The sequence below is a fragment of the Diabrotica virgifera genome, chromosome 9 (assembly GCF_917563875.1).
Source record: "Diabrotica virgifera virgifera chromosome 9, PGI_DIABVI_V3a".
In the NCBI taxonomy this organism is placed as follows: Eukaryota; Metazoa; Arthropoda; class Insecta; order Coleoptera; family Chrysomelidae; genus Diabrotica; species Diabrotica virgifera.
In genome coordinates, this window is record NC_065451.1 from 69,487,806 (window position 1) to 69,511,031 (window position 23,226).

Here is a 23,226-nt window from a genome sequence, read left to right on the forward strand (position 1 = left end):
GTTGCCTACTCAATTCAGTACAAGGGTCAGATACATCAGTATTTTATAATCAGTAATTGTACTCAGTACCACTGAGAACCGGTATCAAAAGTAACCGTTACACGTCCGCACTGATTTGTGTTCAATATGCGGTGCGCTAGAAAAATAACTGCACAGGTCACCCGTCCCGCCGGCGCAGGTTGTGTCTTGCTTAGGTTCAATTTGCGCCGGGCCTAAGAAATAAAAAAGCTCCGGGTCCGGACGGCATTCACGTGAGACTGATTAAGAAAGGATAAGAACACTTCATATACAAATTCATCACCTTATAAATGAAATATGGCAAAGAGAAGAAATGCCGATAAAATGGCGGGAAAGCAGCATAGTACCCATTCACAAAAAGGAAGATAAATATGTATGTAGGAACTATAGAGAAATATCATTAATTCATATAACCTACAAAGTTACGTCCATTATTCTACCTCAAAGATTAATTCCATAAGCAGAAGAAATAATAGGTGATTACCAGTGTGGATTCTAACCTGGAAGATCAACAAAAATGACCAGATATTTATCTTGCGCCAAATTTTAAAAAAGAGTTGGGAATATGTACAACAAAAATGTACATCCAATTTTTGTGGATTTTAAACAAGCGTATGACCAGTATGATACACTGTGGACACAATGGTGGAAATAGAAATACCCAGAAAGCTGGTAGGATTAGCCCAGATGTGTGTGCAGAATTCATGTGCATGTATCAGAATTGACTGCAGTACATCAGGGGCCTGATTCTAATTCATTTCGATGTCGCAATTTAATTTCTACTCCGCCATGACAGCCGCAATTTATAGCGATTCTTATTCATTTCGATATTAGTTCCACCTGGGCATATTAACGTTATCATTTTGACACTGCTCAGAATATGGGTTGGCGCTCCGGTTTATTGGATTGATTGGCTACGCAACCACCGCAACGTTTGTTGATAGTCTGGGCAAATTATCGAAAAAATGTCATTTTGGGAAAAGTTATTTACCAGCTATTTTATTGCTAACATCGCCTCTTAACATTGCATATATTAGTAATATGGGGTATGACAAGTCCGCAGAAAGTATTTTATTTTATTTATAAACAAATTAGCACTCCCAAATCTTCTTTTTTTTTCAATTAGTGCTCTGTAACTCCAGATTTTTCACTTTAAACCAAAAACACTCAAATAAAAATTTACCGCAATTTTGTTCTGCACAAAGTCATTTTAAAGTCTTCTACTTTAAAATGTATAATATAATGTCTGAATTGCCGATAAAAATGAGTCAGATTAAGTAAATTATTAAAAAAATTTTTTGAAGATATTCTTCTTTAGCGGCGAATCGATTGAGGGTAAAATTTGATTGATCCGCGCGCATGCGCACACCGACAGTATGGTATTAGTTGTTATACGGGCTCTGATTGGGTGTTGAAATTTTGAAATGATCTGTCAATAATTGTTCAATATGGAGGTTATCGGTAAACAAAAATATTGTATAATATTAGTTTTTATTGATGTGTGGACAGAAAGAAAATCAAATTTATAATTATAGTGACTTTTTAAATAGTTTTGAAAAGCCGCAGGTACGTAATTCTAAATGTTTCAGTTGGAAATATAGGTCTGGATCCCGCGTATGAAAAAAAAAGTTGATTAATAGCAAGCTGAAAATTTGTTAATAGCTTAAGGGTGTCTAGTCGGATAAACTTTGATATATGGGAACACTGGAACAGGGGTAGTTTTAATTGTGGAACAGGTTAAAAATTTGGAACGGTCAGACCACGAAAACGGCACATTTATTTTGTCCGACAGAATAGACTTAAACTCTCCGAACAGAGATTAAACTCTCATGTAAAAATCAGACTGCTATTTATCACCTGTCATAATTCCTGTCATTTGACATATTCTACATGTTCCACTCATTAAAACGCCCATTTGGTGATAAATAGCAGTCTGATTTTTGCATGAGATTTTAATCTCTGTTCGTAGAGTTTAAGTCTGTTCTGTCGGACAAAATAAATGTGCCGTTTTCGTGGTCTGACCGTTCCAAATTTTTAACCTGTTCCACAATTAAAACTTCCCCTGTTCCAGTGTTCCCATATATCAAAGTTTGTCCGACTAGACACCCTTAAGCTATTAACAAATTTTCAGCTTGCTATTAATCAACTTTTTTTTCATACGCGGGATCCAGACCTATACCTAATAGTTTCAATACATATCTATTTGGAAAATGTAAACAAAATAATGTAGTTACCTATTAGTAGGCAATGCTTTAATTTACATAATCTGATTACGAACAAACTTTCTACAAATCTTCATCTCATATATCGTTTTCTTACTTTATATTTTGTTGTATTTTATTTCGACAAAAATCAAACTAATAATTTTATTAAATTCATATAAATTTATGGTGTAAACGTTTAGTTTGTGTATATTCCCACATGACGTATACGAGAGTTTGGTGCAGTTTGAAATGGCGTCAACTTTCGTACGGCGCGGTAGACGTGAAGTGGGTTCAAGCCCCAAGCAAGTTATTATTTTTCTTATTTTTTTTTTATAGATTTTATGATTGTAAGTATATTATTATATAATTTTTGAAGATATTCTTCTTTTTTGAGAGTGGTAGATAAGAAAGTTAGTTTGATTTTTAAATAAAATAAGTACAAATAACCTTTTTAAGTATATTTACTTCGTTTAAATTACCTATTATATAATAGAAGAATATCTTCTTACGTGCGTACAAAGTACACACACATTCTTTTTTTTTACTAAGCAGCAACATTTTTGTTTAATTCATTAATATTTTTTGTATTTTGACAACGACACCCCATTTGGGCGTCTAAACGTTAATAAAATCATTTTTTAGTAAAATTCTGGCTTATTTCCAATTAAAACTAGTTAATTGCAAAAACGCCACAAGAAAATAGCTTCAGAACAACAAAGTTACTTTTTTTCCGATTTCCTTCAACAAAAATTTTACTCGGAAAATCCGAGTTTTCCTAAAAAACCTGAAATTCTCAATTAAAATTTTAGGAAAGTAATTATTTATCAAAAATTAAATAAATTGGTGACATGAAAGATTTTTTATTAGACCAGTAAGGATCTGCGAAAAAACGTCTATTTTTGGATGTGAGAGGTGGCATTCGGATTTTTGCAGATAAAGTTAGGTGACACCTTCAGTAATAATAATTGACTTATTATGCTCCTTCTCAAATATGCCCGGAACATTAATAAAAAAATTAAAATATTTAAAAATTTCGAAAAACATCAATTTTTTCTGCTTTCTTTGCTTATAACTTTAAAACGATTCGTTTTGGAACAAAGTCGTAGAGAAATAAAATAAAGATAATTGAATTTTGTATGATATACGACTGGTAAAAAATGTCTTAAGGTATTACCTTTTCTGCAATATAGCAATAAATACAAAATAAGGGGGCAAAATAAGTCTGTTGTTATTCAATATTTTTTAACCACTTTGGTGGCACTTAGAACCTTAGTAATTCGCTTAGGAAATTCTTTGTAACATACTTAAATCGTGTACCAAATTTCATTAAAATCGACCTAATAAATTTTGCATAATAAATTTGCAATCTAAATGTTTTTAAAAAAGTTCAAATTTTTTAAAATCTTTCTGAACAAAAAGTAGACCATTTAGAAGTTGGCTAATTTTTTTACATATAAAGAGGTGCTCTACCTATCTAATACACTTTACAGAATTAAAATCGGATTATTTAAGAGGCCCCAGCGATGTTTTAAATTTATAAACAATTTTTTGGCTTATAAACAAATAGCTTTGTTTAATAAAAAAATAATTTTTAGCAATGCAAATAATTAAAACCGGTATAATTTGACTTTAACTTTCAAATGCTGTCAGCAGAATTGCTATTTTATTTTTTAATCAAACGTTATTCGCGTTCAAAAATTGCAATTTCTCGATTTTTTGAAAGTTCCACATCTATGTGGAAATGTAGTTCTATGCATCCTACGAAAAAACTTGTAAGAACATTTTTTGCTTAGAATTACCCAAGAACTACAAAAAAAAGTTTTATTTTGCGAAAAATCGATTTTATGTAATTCCTCAAGTTCTATGTTTATAACAATCTTATCGACATCCGGATCAACTGTTACCCAAAAAAATTCGTGTTCTACGGGTCAAAATACATAAAAAAACTTGGGTAAGTCCATCTAAATAAAGGAGCCCGTAGCACCCCCTCCTGGCCACAGCACTAATTTGTTTATAAGCCAAAAAATTGTTTATAACTTTAAAACATTGCTGAGGCTGCTTAAATAATCCGATTTCAATTCTGTAAAGTGCATTAGATAGGTGGAGTACTTCATTATATGTAAAAAAATTGACAAATCTTTGTATGTTCTAGTTTTTGTTGTGCAAGATTTTAAAAAAAATTTAATTTTTTAAAAAAAGTTAACATTGCAAAATATTATGTAAAATCTAGTAAGTCAATTTTAATGAAATTTGGTGTACGGTTTTAGCACATTACAAAAATTTTCTAAGCGAATTAGGAAGGTTCCAAGTGTAACCTAAGTGATGGAAAATCATTGAATAAGGACAGGCTTGTTTTGCCCCCTTATTTTATACTTATTGCTATTTTGAAGCAAGGGTGATAAATTAAGACATTTTTAACCAATCGCATCTGATAGAAAATTTAATTATCTTTGTTTTATTCCTATAGGACTTTGTTCTAAAATGAATAGTTTTTAAGTTATAAGCGAAAAAGGTAGAAAAAAAAACGAAATTTTTTGAAATTTTTAAATATTTTATTTTTTTTTATTAATGTTCCGGGCATATTTGAGAAGGAGCATAAATCAATTATTATTAACGAAGTTATCACCTAACTTTATCCGCAAAAATTTGAATGCCACCTCTCACATCCACCTCAAAACAGATCCTTACTGGTCTATATCGCAGATTATATATCAGGAGGCCGGCGACAATCTAACCAATAGTTTAGCAATAATTAAAATGTTAATTAAAAAATTTATAACAACCAGAAAGATTATGATACACCAGAATAACTATGATTTTCGTATAAAAAAGCACTATACCCATTCAAAGTACTTTACAGAATTGAAATTGGACTATTTGAGCGGTCTCAGGAATGTTATAAAGAAACAATTTTTTGGCTTATAAACAAAAAATGGAACCCCTCAGAAAATATCAGATTAAATTAACGCTGTTGAAAAGTCGAAGTCGTAGAAAAATCGAATTGAGTGGTTCCAGGTATAACCGGCCAAATTTGACCGGCATTTGCGACAGAGTTATAAACGACAGGATTTCAATCTTTAAACCATTACCTTTTTATTCCGGTCCTCTTTGTACATACAAATTTTCATATTTATCTTCAAGACACTTATAACAAAAAATATTTATGTGAATTATTGATAAATAACTACTTCCCTAAAATTTTAGTTGAAGATTAAATATTTTGTTTGGAAACCTGAATTTTCCGAGGAAATTTTCCGCCGAAGGAAATCGAAAAAAAAAATATCTATGTGCAGAATTAAATTACAGTGAATTTTTATGTGAGTGTTTTTGGTTTAACGTTAAAATCTTCTGAGATACAGAGCAATAATTGTAAAAAAAGATTTCGGAGCGCTACTTTGTTTATAAACCAAATAGCACACTTTCTGCGGACTTTGCATAGCTATATTACTAATATATGAAATCTTAACATTTGATTCCAGTATATCCGCAATAAAATAGCTGGTACATAATTTTCCTTGTTTTATACTAATTTTCCCAGATTATTACCTTACATCTATCATTGAGTTGAAAATTCACGTTGTGAACATTCTCAATTATTATATTTCTAATTTAATACTATTCTATCTAATTTCTCCAAAACCAGCAAATTTCCATAAAACTCAGCCATATTAATACCTTTTGCTTTAGTTTTCCTTGCAAGAAACAAACAAAACACATCTCCTAAACTAAACCTAACCTCGCTTTCGGCCTTGGGCCATTCATTCATGTGTCACAATAATTTCGACTCGACATTATAATATTTCGACACTTTTTTGGAGTCGCAATTAATTTCGATAAGTCGCTATGTAATGACATCATTTCGTTAGTTCAACTAAAATCCACAAGGCTCGCACAGTCGCATTTCAACGTCGCCATATTGATTGCGACTTGTTTTGTCGAAATTTGAATTAGAATCAGGGCCCAGATTGACCAGATATTTATCTTGCGCCAAATTTTAGAAAAGAGCTGGGAATACAACAGAAATGTACATAAAATTTTTGTAGATTTTAAACAAGCGTATGACCAGTATGATACACTGTGGACACAATAGTGGAAATAGAAATACCCAGAAAGCTGGTAAGATCGGCCCAGATTGAGTGCAGAATTCATGTGCATGTATCAGAATGGGCTTTAGTACCGGGTGTCCCAATAAGAATGGCGCTCGGCCATATCTCAGGAACCGTTTATAGTACAGCTTTGGGAAAAAAAAATTTATAAGAAAAGTTACCTCGAGAAAAGCCTGGAAATCATTTTCATAATTGTAAGTCCACCGCTAGAGGGCGTAATTGAATATCAAAAATTAAAAAATCGAAATTTTACAAAATTTGCCTAATCGATTATCGTATTCTTTATAAAATTCTGCGCATATTTTATTTCACAAGTTTAAGTCTACCTGTGCAAATAAGAGGTGGGGGTGAGTGGGAACCTTGTTATGAAAAAATCGCTGTAAGTCCGGTTCTGCTTAATCGATTTTTGCAAACTTGGTCTTGTTGAAAACAGCTCTTTTTCGTCAATGTAATAGTTATAATTTAGAAACAGCCTATTACATAATATGCCGGCTAGGAGGCGCTATTTATTTTCTTTTTAGAGATCTAGTTTTCTTTGGAAAATAATAAATACAAGTATGTATTTTTTCCTGTATTACAAAATTAGACCAAATTAGCAACAGAATACCGAAAACCGCATGTCTATACCTTTTTTCTATCTCGAGATATCTTAAGAAACGTGTAAATTTTAAACATAACTGTTGCTGTTATATAAGTGGAAATATATAAAAGCAAGCAGTGTGCTATGGAAAAAAACAAAGAAACATTTTCCAGATGTCACCGTATATAATAAATCAAAACAAAATATGAAAAACTCTACTACTGGGGTGGCGTCTTTGGGGATATTTCATTGCATATATTCTAGCCGCAACAGTTGCATTTCTTATGCATTCAAAGAATGTGGCTATCATGTCAAATGCTTCTTAGTTTGTAAGAATCATCTTGAATTTCACTCTGTATAAATTTTATATAAAATTTAATAGAAACAAACCGCAACAAACCATCAATGCACACATTTTTATGTTTTACTGATTTGACACATAATTTGACACATGATGACTTGTTGAAGTTAATACTTCTAATAGATCTATTTTTTCCATAGCACCCTACTTGTTTCCACTTTGACTTCCTTAACTTAGTTTACCGGTGACAATAACAGGTATGTATTTATCTTAGTTGGGAATAGGATAATTGATATTCAAATATAATGAAATAAAAATTAAAAATTTGTGTAGAGAATCTGACGTTTTTACATTTCTTACTTTATACTACGAGTCATCGAGAGAAAAGCAAATGCGCGGAGGCAACAATTCATAAAAATTTACATATTAACGCTATTTTTTTGGTATTATTTTAAGTATTAAAATTAGTGTAATATTTAAGTAAAAATAAAATTAAACTGTTTAAAATATATTTATTTCGTTAAAATCATAATAATAGAAGTATAACTTCTTACTCGCGTACAAAGTACATACACTATTTTTTTGTTATATTTTATAGTGTTATTTGTCTTATTGTTGTTTTGATTCCTTATATACGGTGACATCTGGACAATGTTCCTTTGTTTTTTTTTCATAGCACACTACGTGCTTCTATATATTTCCACTTACATGACAGCAACAGTTATGTTTAAAATTTACACATTTCTTAAGATATCTCGAGATAGAAAAAAGGTATCGACATGCGGTTTTCGGTATTCTGTTGCTAATTTTGTAATACAGAAAAAAAATACATACATGTAAAGAAAACTAGATTTCTAAAAAAAATAAATAGCGCCTTCTAGCCGGCATATTACGTAATAGGCTGTTTCCAAATTATAACTATTACATTGACGAAAAAGAGCTGTTTTCAACAAGACCAAGTTTGTAAAAATCGATTAAGCAGAACCAGATTTACAGCGATTTTTTCATAACAAGGTTCCCACTCACCCCCACCTCTTATTTGCACAGGTAGACTTAAACTAGTGAAATAAAATATGCACAGAATTGTATGAAGAATACGATGATTGGATGTCCAGTGCTCTTTCATTAGGCAAATTTTGTAAAATTTCGATTTTTTAATTTTTGATATTCAATTACGCCCTCTAGCGGTGGACTTACAATTATGAAAATAATTTCCAGGCTTTTCTCGGGGCAACTTTTGTTATAAATTTTTTTTCCCAGAGCTGTAGTATAAACGGTTCCTGAGATATGGCCGAGAGCCATTCTTATTGGGACACCCTGTACATCAGATGACTGTAGAAACGGGTGTAAGACATCCACTTTTCCCTTTGTTATTAAACTACGCTTTAAAACATGCAGTTAGGAAATCACAACCAGCACTAATCATAGGTTTGTTCCAACATGACCGAGAACCGTCACGAAACGGTAACGCTCCTGCGCAGTAAACAAAATCCGTTCCAACAAAAATATGATCGTCATCGGATCGTCCTTCCCAATGTTCCAACAAGAATTGTGATCTTTTGGTGACGGTTTCGTGATGATCATTTCAGTAATGGGGAAATAGGGTTTTTCATTGATTGTCATTTGATTCGAGCTTTTATCATGTGTCACATAATATTAATATATATGTCGTAGGCAATCGGCGAAACACGTCATTCCGTGAAAAGCCTAGTCATTACACGTAATGCCGGCAAACGCTGTATTACAATCATTATTATTTTGTTTGACTGAAATTATGCGCCATTTCAGGGACTGCCGTCTACGGTTTAGGCAAACGGTGAAACCGCCCGAATGAATGAACGTTACAGCGTCTGACGGCTGTATGTTTAGTCAATTCAGTCGTCGAATTAAGATTTTATCACATACCTCGTTGCAAGTGTTTATTATTATATAAATATTATAAAAATATTGATATCCACAAGGGTGTATTTTATGAAAAAGTAATCTAATATTATCAAGTGGACAAAGACGCCAAAAAGTCGTGGAATTATGATAAAACGAATGAGGTATGAACCACTTAAACCTAACCTTAACTATAAAAAATTTGCGGCCGTTCATTTCTATACACTACCTTATAAAATTCATACAGCTTTCATAGAATACATCCTTGTGGATATTTATATAATAATAAACACTTGCAACGAGATATGTGGTAAAATCTTAATTCGACGACTGAATTTACTAAACATACAACCGTCAGACGCTGTAACGTTCAATCATTCGGGCGGTTTCACCGTTTGCCTAAACCGTAGACGGCAGTCCCTGAAATGGCGCATAATTTCAGTCAAACAAAGTAATAATTATTGTAATACAGCGCTTGCCGGCAATACGTGTAATGACTAGGCTTTTCACGGAATGACGTGTTCCACCGATTGCCTACGACATATATACGGCATACGTCTTTAGCTTTTATCATTGAATATACCAACAACAATATACATATTGATAGATAAATCAGTTATCAGTCAGGTAACCGTTCCAACATCGGTTTCCAAATTACCGTCATCGGACGATAACTGGGCGATACAATTACGAACATGCGCACAACAAACGGTACAAATAGTTTCGTGAAGATTTCTGGACCGTCCAAAAGTTCATGTTGGAACAAACCTAATACCACACACAATTGTACAATCTAGCAGAGATGCGAAAGAAAGTTTCACCCTTTTTGAATGAGGGACCGGGTAAATTGGCCTCAAGGTCAACGAAGATAAGACCAAGCGTACATGGTAGTTACCAAAAATTCAAGACAAAGATTTAGACAAAACATTTCAATATATAAATACAATCTCGATGTTGTTAAAAATTTAAATACATACTTGGGAGCGGTGATAACAGCCGAAAACAGTTTTGAAAAAGATATAGCAGCTAGAATCATATCAGGAAATAGAGATTATTACTCCCAAGTGACACTACTTAAATCAAAATTGCTTTTAAAAACAGCTAAAACAAAGGTATATAAAACTGAATTCGCCCATAATAACGTATGGGAGTGAGACTTGTGACACTGAACCAGCGTGAAACAATAAACCTATTAGTCTTAGAGCAGAAGATATTTCGGACAATCTTTGGGTCTTGTAAATATGAGATAACAGAAGAGTGGAGAAGAAGACATAACCAGGAACTCCAAGCACTCTATAGAGATAAAAACATGGTATGGTATGTTAAACAGTAAATGGTTAAGATCAATTAGTTACCACTATAAACATCCTGGATTAGCCGATAATAGTATAAAAGGCCCGGTTTCAGGTAAAATTTAAATATGTTTTCTGGTAAAATTTGTCAATCTTCATTTCCTAATGTTGATTTAATTGCGTACAATCCAAACTCATTATAATTTCATTAATACAGATTAGGCTTATATTGACGAAACTGTACCGCTAAAAGGGTTTTTCGAATTCGATTGTAGTGCGCGACGGGGTTGCTATTTAATCACCTTTTAAGTAGTTTTCAGGTATTTACAACCAGTATTAAAATACGATTTCTTGATAAAATTTTTTAGTCTTTATGTATCACGGGAAGTGTTAAGTAGTATTACTCATTTTATTCATTACGTTTTCTATCATTATGTGGCGTCCGTGGGATAGTAATAATGGGGCTTCTTCTAGTGTTCCGGTAAAGAAGAAACATTTATCTGTAGATGCAAAGCAAATTGTAAAAACTATATACAGTACCTTACTTAAAAGAGGACTTGACACAACTTCCGCTACGAGTGAAATATGCGATTTGACGAAAATACCTCTGACCATAGTAAAAAGAATTACATCAAACCCCATAGAAACAAGAAAAAACGTAAAGATTTCAGTTCCACCAAATTTATGGACGAAGCCGATAAGGACTTGATACGTCGAAAAGTCTATACCATGTACGAAGAGCAACGCATACCTACATTAAGAGCTCTGAAGCAACGGCTCAATGTTGACGAAACCCAAATAAGCTGTAGCCTCACCAGCTTATGGACAATTTTGAAAAGTATGGGCTTTCGATATCGTATAATTGACAAAAGACAAGTAATTATGGAATCTCATAGATTACAAAAATGGCGTTATGAGTATATAACTTCGATAAGAAAATTCCGTTCTGAAAATCGTCCGATAATTTACCTCGACGAGACATGGTTTGACACACATTCAACGCGACCTAAAGGATTTGCCGATCCGTCCGGTAAATGTAAGACAAAAGCTCCGTCAAATAAAGGGTAAAGAATAACGATTTTACACGCTGGATCAGAAAATGGTTGGGTTCCAAATGCCCTGTGGCTTTCTGCAAAGAACATTAAAGACTCCTGCGTCGACTACCATGAAGATACAACGGCAGAACTTTTTGAAGAATGGTTCAAAAATAATCTTATGCCAAACATTCCTTAGAATAGCGTGATAGTAATGGACAATGCAAGCTATCACAGTCGCCAACTAAGTAAGGCTCCAAACTCGAATAACACTAAATTGGAAATTCAAAATTACATGGAGACTAATGATATGTATTTTGAAGAATGTTATACCAAACAAGAGCTTTTAGAAGTTTTAAAGGCATTTTCTATAAAAAAAAAGTATATGTTTGTGATACATTGGCAGAGGAAATGGGACATACAGTGTTGCGGCTTCCACCCTATTATTGTATGTTTAATCCCATAGAACATATGTGGCACGAATTGAAGTCTAACGTGAGGTCACAAAATATTTCTCCAACGTTAAGTAGTACTGTTGTAGAGTTAATAAGAAAATGTGTCAATGATATTCTTCCAAATAGTTGGAGAAATTCAGTCCGACACGTAATAGGTAAAGAAAATTCAAATGTTCGTGTACATCATAATATAATTGGACCGATCATAATTAATTTAGATGAGGATAGCGATAGCGAAACGGAACTATGTGTGGAGTGATACTTTCATCAAATCTACAAATGTTACTATTAAAAAAACGGACCACAAATTATTATTGATGTTTGAATGTTTGTTTTTCTATAATCTTAGCAATTAAAATAGATTTAATTTATTTTAAAACTCATTTGAAAACATGAATTTCTATTCGGGTATATAAGGCAAAGCAAAATATTTTACATCAAATTTTTTTTGGTTTTTGTAGTCGTAATTATTGTAATTGTCAAAAGACCAACTCTGTCTACCTCGGTTGCTTATCGCTCCGGGTGGGTCTTAACAATGGGCCAGGTCAGATAAATTTAATAATGTTTACGACCGCAGTACTTATATTTAACCATTTACTGTTGAACAAACCATACGATACATCAAGGCAAATTATATTGATGGATTTCCAAACGTCGAGAATGTAGCCCCCGATCAATTATTTTAATCTGTTTGTCCTTTGCCCCAATCTGTTTGTCCTTTGCCCCGTGTGTGTTATTTGCATTATTGCTTCTGCTTGTATTTACTGAAAATATTTGTATATAAATGTAGAATTGAAAATAGTTTATCTTAATTTTGAAGACTCCTGTATATATTTTTTCTTTAATTATTAGTACAAACACGAAACGAGCGGCCGTCGACGCTCTTAGGGACAGATGTGGGGGCGTATCTAATCGACGGGTAGTTTAGTGAGAAGATTGTGTTTATTTTCAATCGTTTGGAATCGGACTTTAAGATAAACAGTAGCCACTTTGACTAATTTTATAGTTTTCGTTTATTGGAAAAAGTCGGTACATACTTTGATCCAATTTTAAAAGGTTAAAACGGAAAAGGGAGATTAGATGTATTTAAGAGAATTTGTTTTAGCGTAGGGGTTGTATAGTCAGTCAATTTTAACATCAGAACCACGACATACGTGTTTTGGGATAATCAAAAAGACGTTTAAAGAGACGCTTTAAGATGTACTTATATATCGACAAGCCGGTCATATATTAAGTAGATAAACGCAATTATTTCAAAGATATTTTCTTTTGTGGGAACTCGTAAAATTTTAGTCGCAATTACACAAACACTTTTACATTTCGTCAATTTAATAGTATCTATAATTTAGTTATCTATTTTATTAATTAAAACTGTTAAACATCACACGGACTTTTATTACGATTGTCTTTATCGAATCCTACATAAAGATGCTTTGTGAATATATTAATACATTTACAAAAAAGGTAGGTACTTATGTAATCAAACTTACGATAAAGTTTTTCCTTGGATGTAACTGGCGAGCTCCTGCAATAACGGCACAAACGCCGTTACAGGTAGCCTCTTGACAGTATTCCTTACCACCTCTTCATTTTTTTGATACAAAACAGTCCTCAATATCTTCTTATCTTTACTATGTAGCCCCTGTATCAGCAGTTGCGCAACATTATCAGCTTTGGGCACTTTTCCTCCCTCAGCTTTACCCAAACTAAGGTTTTCTAACCGTTTTTCCATGGGTACTTCTAAAGTGCCATCATTTTTCCTTTTCGTTGAGGATATTACAGAGGTTTCTGGTGTTAGGTATTGGACAGAATCATTTACAACTGGTGTTATCGTTTTGGTGCTTTGTAGGTTTTTCTGTGACTTGAGCTTCTGAGGATCCTGCCGTATGAGGCAATGGAGTTTCCTCGACGTATTTGGTACCTAAAAATAATTGAAAAGGCGTTACAATATAACGTTACAAAATAAATCGTTTTAGGGCAATAGGAAAATCTATACTACTAATTTGAGTAAAAAAAAAGGAAACAAAATTTTAAACAGACAGAACATACACAAACGCAAAAGCATAGAGAACTAAGAATATTATTGAAAACACATGTAGAAAAAAGGTAGAATGAAATAAAAAATAACTAAAAGCATAGAAGAAATTCTAAAGAAACGAATAAGGTATTTTTTATCAAGAAGCCAAATAAGAAAATCATACCAAGCATACAGTAAGTTTACTAAAAACGAGGATATACAGGGGGTTTGGTAAAGAATGGGCCATAGCTTAATCTCAGACTCCTGAGGTTAAAATAGGCCGATTTAAGCTAATTTACCTTAGTACCACAGTTGATAATAACCGAGATACAGGGTGTCAAAGTTAAACTTTTTTTTTATTTCTTCTTGAATATTTCCTGACAGGCATAAGATAACAACACGAAATTTGGGGGTTTTTTGAGACGAGAAAACTAAATTCCCTACCAAAAATTATGTGTTGCCCAGAGGGCGCCACATACGCCTTTCAGCACTCATTTATTACGTTCAATTTTTTTTATCCCTCACTCTGTATAATTTTGACATTAAAATTTTTATTCCCCCATTAGTTTTACTTAAAAAAGGTATAATTGTATATATACTTCTTTCATCTTCCTAAACTTAACCGTTTTCGAGATAAACGCATTTTAAATCAGGGATGCAAAATAATAGACAAATTTAGAAAAAATACCTGCATATTTGTAGTAAAAGTAATGCATATATATGCGCATATTTTGGTAATGTTGTGTTGCATATATTCCGCTCTCTAGTAATGACATAATCATGACAACTTGCACAATTATTGTGGTTCCAAGTTTATTTCTCGGGTGTAACTACAATAGGTTTGTTCGTAGTACGATCCAATCGATCAGCAACCGTTGCCAACCATCAGACGCATGCGCAGTTAACAGTTAGCGCTGCGCAGTTAACAGTTCGAGTTCGTAGACTACGAACGCGCTTGCGTCTGACGGTTGGCAACCGTTGCTGATCGTTCTACGAACAAACCTACTAGGTTTGTTCTATGGAACAAACCCTACTAGGAACCACAATAATTGTGCAAGTTGTCATGATTATGTCATTACTAGAGAGCGGAATATATGCAACACAACATTACCAAAATATGCGCATATATTATATGCATTACTTTTACTACAAATATGCAGGTATTTTTTCTAAATTTGTCTAAATATGCAAATGCATATTAAAAATACTCAAAAATAAAACAATATATTAAATATAAACATTTATGTTTAAAAAATTCAACCTACATTTATGTTTAATACATATTTATTTTTCACATAAAAACAAATGAAATGACACACAAAAACTGATATTATAATTAAATTAAGAATCTAAATTATAGTATGAATTTATAATCAAATATTTTTCAAAATTTTCAACTAGCAACTTTTGCCTTTTATCACTAAAAACGTGTTTGGACACAGAAAAAGTTCGTTCTACATCTACTGATGTTATAGGACAATATTTTAATTTAGGCAGTAAACTAATTTGCCAAGTCGTAAGATCTTCAGAAAGCTGAAGAACAAAAGCGGAATTGTCTACAATTTGATGGATTTTTGTATTTTGATGCTTCTCTCTATGTCCGTCTTTATAGAAGTAAAAGCGAATTTGTCGAATAAAAACACTCTTTCCAGAAAAATTTCTTTTGTGGGACATGATGCTTTTGTTTGTCAGTTCCTCATTTAAAAAATGAAATGTGAAAATGAATGTAACTTACGATTTTGGAACAGGCCTTGCAAAATACTTTGTCTCCACTTAGCTTTAACTCGGGAAAACACTTTATCCAAGCACTTTTTTGAATGGTAGACATATTTAAATTTAATATATACCAATCACTTCAAAAACACTAAATACGATACAACGTTTACTTTAAACAAATGTTGGACGGAAACTGACAAAATAATTATTAGACCCTTAAAAGCAGGTAGGTACCTACGACTTGCTACGCTAATAAAATAATATTTTTCTGGGAACACCCATAATTGTTAAATTCAGGTAGTAATGGGAAAGTCCAGATAGATAATAATGAGCGATAGATAGATAAATAACGAGCTCGTTCATATCGAAGTTATAAAATTCCAACTAAGAGAGGAAAATTTTAAACTTTTATATAATTTATTTTTAAAATATGCAAAATAAATCGTGTTTAGCTTAAATATGCAATGTTGTGTTTGTTGTCTGAAAATATGCAATATATGCATCTATATGCACTTTGCATATATTCCGCTCTCTAGTCATTACGATACACTTTTTCCATATCAGGAATAGTTGTAAAAGAAATACGAAGCTTAACATATTCTAAAATGATATTTTAATCTGAATATTAAACTAATAACGAATGAACATTTTTTTTATTTTGCTTAATGCCTCGACAATTAATGGTCATTGGCATGGTACAGTGGATTTTTCCAATCAGGTACCTAGTGTAGTGTGTGTGTTGAGTAAATGTCTAGTTACTTAGCAAAGTAGATGTCATTGTCTTTGTAAAGAGACGCTAATTGTATCCGAACATCTGCGATCTCTCCGGTGAGTACACATCCCACAACGGAATGAAAAATAATGATTAGAATAATAAAATAGATAACGTTAAATAATTAAAATACAGTTTCGAAACCTGCTAAATTAAATGTTCAAAACGTCCTTCATTTACCTCCGTGCATTTTTGACATATCTTTATAAAAAATTTTCTTACGGAAAAAAGATTCGGATTCAATCTTTTAATCTTGTTAGCAGCATCCACTTTCTTTTGCCAAAGCTCATCTCGTGTATTAATCTCTGGTCCTGAATAGACAAGATGTTTCATATATCCCCAAAATAAAAAATCTATGGGATTTAGATCGCAGCACCGGGGAGGCCAGGGATGTTCACTGCCTCGGCCAATCCATGGATGAGGAAAAATAGTATTTAAATAATTTTGTACTTCACGGGGATAATGAGGTGGAGCACCGTCATGTAAAAACCACATATTTAATCTTGTGTTTAATTAAAGGAACATCTTCTACAAGTCCATGCAAATGGTTTTGAAGAAAATTTAAATAGAGTTGTGCGTTAACTCTCTCTGAAAGTTCAAAAGGGCCAACGAAATCATCACCAACTATCCCAAACCAAACATTGATTTTAAATTCGTGTTGAAAGTGCCAATGTTGCATTTGGATTTTCATCGGCCCAAATATGGCAATTTTTTCGGTTTATTACACCCCTTCTGGCGAATGTTGCCTCATCCCTAAAAATAATTTTTGATATAAAATCTGGATCCTGTCTTTGGTTATTTAAAATACTTTCCCAAAAATTTATTCTGGGCAAAAAATCACGTGGTAAGAGATTCTGAACTGGGGTGTAATGAAATGGATGGCGTTGTTGTTCGTGCAAAATACTTAACGTGGTAAATGAACTCAGCCCAACATTGCTAGCTAATCCAATTTCCAATTTCTGGATTTTCTTCCACATTGTCCAAAATTTCTTCTTCTTGTCGAACCGTCCGTACCTTTGGTCGACCCCTTTGATTCTTCTGGGGTCGAAAACAACCCGATTCTCTGCAACCTTTGAAATAGTCTGGAAAATAATTTTCTATCGGGTTGCCGTCGATTGGGATATTATGTGTCAGCATAATATCTAGAAGCAGCACGTTCATTAAAATTTTGTTGGGAATAAACCGCCACCACATCCGTCATTTCACTATTTGAAAACAAGTTATGACGTGGCATTTTACAACTTAAAATTCATGCAACACAGAGCCACAACAATATCAAAAAAAATTTAATTATTGAAAATGACAGCTGCAATGACATAACCATGAAATTTCACTATTTGAAAACAAGTTGTATGTATGTGGTATTTTACAATTTAAATTACAGCAATTTTTAAACCACAACTTATAATGCGAAGGTGGTATTAAAAATATACCTTTAACTGTTGGAAATCACAGCTGCAATGACATAACCATGACAGCTTGCACAGTGATAATTGTTACAATTTAATTTTTAGCGTTAGAATGAAAGGCGAAAAATTGAATTTTGCATCGTTGATTTAAAATGCGTTTATCTCGAAAACGGTTGAGTTTAGGAAGATGAAAGAAGTATACCTTTTTTAAGTAAAACTAATAGGAGAATAAAATTTTTGATCTTAAAATTATACAGAGTGAGGGAAAAAAATTGAATGTATTAAATGAGTGCTGAAAGGCGTATGTGGCGCCCTCTGGGCAACTCATAATTTTTGGTAGGGAATTTAGTTTTCTCGTCCCAAAAAAACCCCACTTACCAAATTTCATGTTGTTATCTCATGCCTGTCATTCAATAATAAATAAAAAAAAAGTTTAACTTTGACACCCTGTATCTCGGTTATTATCAACTTTGGTACTAAGGTAAATTAGCTTTAATCGACCTATTTTAACCTCAGGAACCTGAAGTTAAGCTATGGCCCATTCTTTACCAAACGCCCTGTATAATTAGCGAACCTACAATAACATTTTTTTTAAGATGAACACTCTATAGAGCATTTCACGTTAAGAACGGAACGTTGCATGGATAGGGTTACGTATTTCTTATGGAGGATAAAAGCGCGCCGATGCCGCTCGACACAAGACTCACCCTGAGTTGTAAAGGCAGTCAAGAAGAAATTAAGGAGGGAAGACAGTAGAGAGAGACACAAGAGCTCAAAGAGAAAGTAACCTTTCAGTGATTTTCGAACAGTAAAATGTACAGAGAAGGATAATTCGGCAACATTTAAAGAAAGCAAGAGACAATGCATGGCTTAACCCATTCGCTGCCAATCACGCGCCAGGGAGTGATTTGGTTATACTCTGGGCTAATTAGCAAAATACAAGGAAAAATTTATTTACCCGCAATTTTATTGCTGGAATCGAATCTTATGATTCTATATTTTAATAATATAGGTATGCAAAGTCCGCAGATAGTTTGCTACTTTTTTTATAAACAAAATGGCGCCCGAAAATCGTGTTTTTTCAATTTTGCTCTATAACTCTAAAGATTTTAACTTTACACCAAAAACACCCAAATAAAAATTCACCGTTATTAAATTCTGCATAGAGACGTGTTTTTCCCGATTTACTTCGACGAAATTTCTCCGGAAAATGCGAGTTTTTCCAACAAAATCTTTAATTTTCAACTAAAATTTTAGATAAGTAAATGTTTATCAATAATTAAATATAAAAGCTCTTTTCGTATAGATTATCATTCCAGAAGCCGATGGAAATTGAATGAACAGTTTAGCAACAATTGAATTGTTAATTAAAAATTTACGGTCACTATAATAACCACATTAATTATGGTACATAAGAATAACTATGATTTTTGTATAAAAACAAATAGAATATCTCGAAAAATATTAAATTAAATTAAATCATGAAAACGGTATTGGAAAAAAAGCGGCAGGACGCTTCTTTTAAAAGAAAAAATGTTTGATTGTGATGGGTGGTTCCTGAGATACAACCGGTCAAAGTTGACCGGCATTTACGGCAAAGATATAAACAATAGGATCATAGTTTTCGAACCATCACCTTTTTATTTTTATCCTCTTTGTTCACACCAATTTTCATATCTTTAAAATGATAACATATATTATTATAATAAAAACTATCGATATTACGAGTGAAAATTGACAAAAATAGCAAAATTCCAATCAAAAATTAGGTTGGAGAAAATGTAATCTCAAAGTTCAAATTCGGTATACGTTAAAAAAATGCATTTTCTCGGCTTCCCATGGAGCAATTTTCTTCATTCTTTTTTTGTTCCCAGTAACTCGATTAGAGCCATCTAACTAACGCATTAATTAATGTCAAACTTGCTTTTGTTTTGTTATAATAGATTAATTTATTTATAAGAAAAGAAAACTACACATTTTTTCCAGTTGTAGACTTTTTTTAGATAAACTTACTACAAGTGTATCTTTTAACATTATGATCCTATTGTTTATATCTTTGCCGTAAATGCCGGTCAACTTTGACCGGTTGTATCTCAGGAACCACTCATCACAATTAAACATTTTTTCTTTTAAAAGCAGCGTCCTGCCGCTTTTTTCCAATATCGTTATCATGATTTAATTTAATTTAATATTTTTCCGAGATATTATATTTGTTTATAAGCCAAAAACTTGTTTATAATTTTAAAATATTCCTGAGGCCGCTTAAATAGTCCAATTTCAATTCTGTAAAGTACATTAGACAGATACAGTGTCTTTTTATACAAACATCATAGTTATGTATCATAATTATTGTGGTTATTATAGCGACCGTACATTTTTAATTAACAATTCAATTGTTGCTGAACTGTTCATTCAATTTCCATCGGCTTATGGAATTATAATCTATACGAAAAGAGCTTTTATATTACCAAGTTATTTAATTATTGATAAACATTTACTTATCTAAAATTTTAGTTGAAAATTAAAGATTTTGTTGGAAAAACTCGCATTTTCCGGAGAAATTTCGTCGAAGTAAATCGGGAAAAACACGTCTCTATGCAGAATTTAATAACGGTGAATTTTTATTTGGGTATTTTTGGTGTAAAGTTAAAATCTTTGAAGTTATAGAGCAAAAATTGAAAAAAACACGATTTGGGGGCGCCATTTTGTTTATAAAAAAAGTAGCACACTATCTGCGGACTTTGCATACCTATATTATTAATACATTCAATAATAAGATTCCATTCCAGCAATAAAATTGCTGGTAAATAACTTTTCCCAAAAATGGCCTATTCTCCGATAATCTGCCCAGATTATTACTTCAGTCAGGTGCCGTTCAACAAAATGGCTCCTAGTCAAGTTTCATACTCTTAGATAGGCAGCGAACGGATTAATAATTATAAAAAGCTAAACATAAATAATACAACGTATATTGTAAACAAAGCAAAGCGAAACATGGAAGGAAAAAAATGGAGGAGAAACCTATGATGACAGATAACAAAAAATACCAAAGATGAATTACAAAACACAACGAAAAAAATAAGAACGGAATAAATAGGAACCTAAAATATACTAATTAGAGGGATCGAACAAAGTAGAGTTGGAAAACATTAAAAAATATATATCCACTTTCATGATTAGCAAAAGATAAAGTAGGAGATGAAATTAAGTTTTATATAGGATAGTGGAATGGAACTAAAAAGTAGGAAAAACCCATTAACGAATATAGAAGTTTAAATAAAATAGAAGCAGAACAATGGACCGCCTATATAGAAGAACTATATAAGGAAGATACTATAATACCTGAAGAAGAGGAAGACACAGGAAATGAAGATGAATCCAACATAGACACAGAACTAGAAATCACAAAAGAAGAAATTAGGAATAACATACGTAAATTAAAAAACAGAAAAGCACCAGGACCCGATGGGATACCAAATGAACTCCTAAAATACGGAGGAGAAACCTTAATCGAAAACATAGAGATCCTCTTTCAATAAATAATATGTAGCCAGCGTGTACCAGACCAGTGGAGGACAAGTATAACAATACCTATACACAAGAGAGGAAACAGCAAAGACTCTAGCAACTGCTGTACCATCACCTTGCTGACCACAACTCTTAAACTTTTAACAAAAATACTTGCCAATAAAATAAATGAATAATACACAATTAGTGAGGAACAACAAGGTTTTCGGAAAAATAGGTCCACAATAGACGCCATATTCATAGCCGGACAAATTGCTGAGAAAGCACTGGGATATAATAAACCTGCATTTATGTGGTTTATAGATCTGACTAAGGTACTTATACAGTGCGGTGGAATAAGTATTGCCCCCCCCCCCTATTAACTTGTTTATTTTAAGAATATAAGCAAAACGCTTGCACAGGTCGATTTTTAAACTAACCACAGTATATTATAGCATCAACGTTTCGAACTTTACGCGATCCCTCTTCAGGTGACAGGCATAACTTTGATTTTTTTAAATGGGAAAGTACATCATGTGACACCTCATTTAAAAGTTCTTAAAATGCTGATTTCAAAAATGTATAATACTTTAATCCATTTTTGAGAGCGTAGGCGCAAAATTTCGGTCGAACTCTTTTTAAACGCATTTATTTTTTTCGAATTCTGAGAAAACTAATAAGTATTTTTGAAAAATTTAAACGCAGAATCAAAGATTAGATTATTACCGAGGGCTGACAGTCCCTTAGAATAAACAAAAAGTTTCTTTTGACTGATATATTTGAAATTAAAAATCACACTAAATTTTCTCTTTTTTTCACCACTGTGACTTATTAAAATAAACATTATAGGAGTTCTCAGGGACTTTGGACCATCGAGAATACTGTAGTATTTCATTCTGCGTTTAAATTTTTTAAAAATATTTATTAGTTTTTTCAGGATTCGAAAAAAAAATGATTGCATTTAGAAAGAATTCGAACGAAATTTTGAGCCTACGCTCTCAAACAGGATTAAAGTATTATACATTTTTGAAATCAGTATTTTAAGAGCTTTTAAATGAGGTGTCACATGATGTACTTTCCCATTTAAAAAAATCAAAGTTATGCCTGTCACCTGAAGAGGGATGCAAGTTCGAAACGTTGATGCTATAATATACTATGGTTAGTTTAAAAATCGACCAGGCCGAGCGTTTTGCTTATATTCTTAAAATAAACAAGTTAATAGGGGGGGGGGGCAACACTTATTCCACCGCAGTGTAGATTGTGTAAGATTGGAAGATGTGCTAAGATTGTTAAAGGAGAAAAATCAGCCCAACAAGATGATAAGGATAATTAAAGACATTAATACGAAGAACAAAACCAGAATAAAAGTAGAGAATGAACTAATAGTCCTGTCGCCAGGGGGGGTACAACGGCCTCCTGTATTCAGATGGACTTACCCAAGTTTTTTTTATGTATTTTGACCTGTAGAACACGAATTTTTTGAGTTGATCCGGATGTCGATAAGGTTGTTATAAACCAAGAAGTTGAGGAATCACATAACAGCGATTTCTCGCAAAACAAAACATTTTTTTGTATTTTTTGGGCCATTCTAACCAAAAAATGTTCCTACAAATTTGTTCGTATGATGCATAGTTTTCGAGATAAACGCGGTTGAACTTTCAAAAAAACGAAAAATTGGAATTTTTGAACCCGAAAAACTTTTGATTAAAAAATAAAATAGCAATTCTGCTTACCGCATTTGAAAGTTCAAGTCAAATTATATCGGTTTTTAGAAGAGTTTGCTATGGAACTCTAAGGACCTCATTGCCTTCCTTATGTATGAACAGAAAACAAAAAAAAAAGTTGTGACTGGCTAAATGACACCCAAGTCAATGCCATAAAAAACAAAAAAAAAAAAAAAATTATTTGTATTGCTAAAAATGTATTATTTTATT

The 23,226-nt window shown here is 32.6% G+C and overlaps 1 protein-coding gene across 1 annotated transcript in view; it reads right to left on the reverse strand.

Annotated features, from left to right (window-relative positions):
* Window positions 1-23,226, reverse strand: part of LOC114338139 (WD repeat-containing protein 43) — an 86,355-nt gene that overhangs the window by 26,954 nt on the left and 36,175 nt on the right. The window contains exon 6 of the mRNA XM_050662449.1: window positions 13,362-13,792. Within this exon, the coding sequence (XP_050518406.1) occupies window positions 13,362-13,792 (431 nt within the window). The remainder of the gene's footprint in view (window positions 1-13,361; window positions 13,793-23,226) is intronic.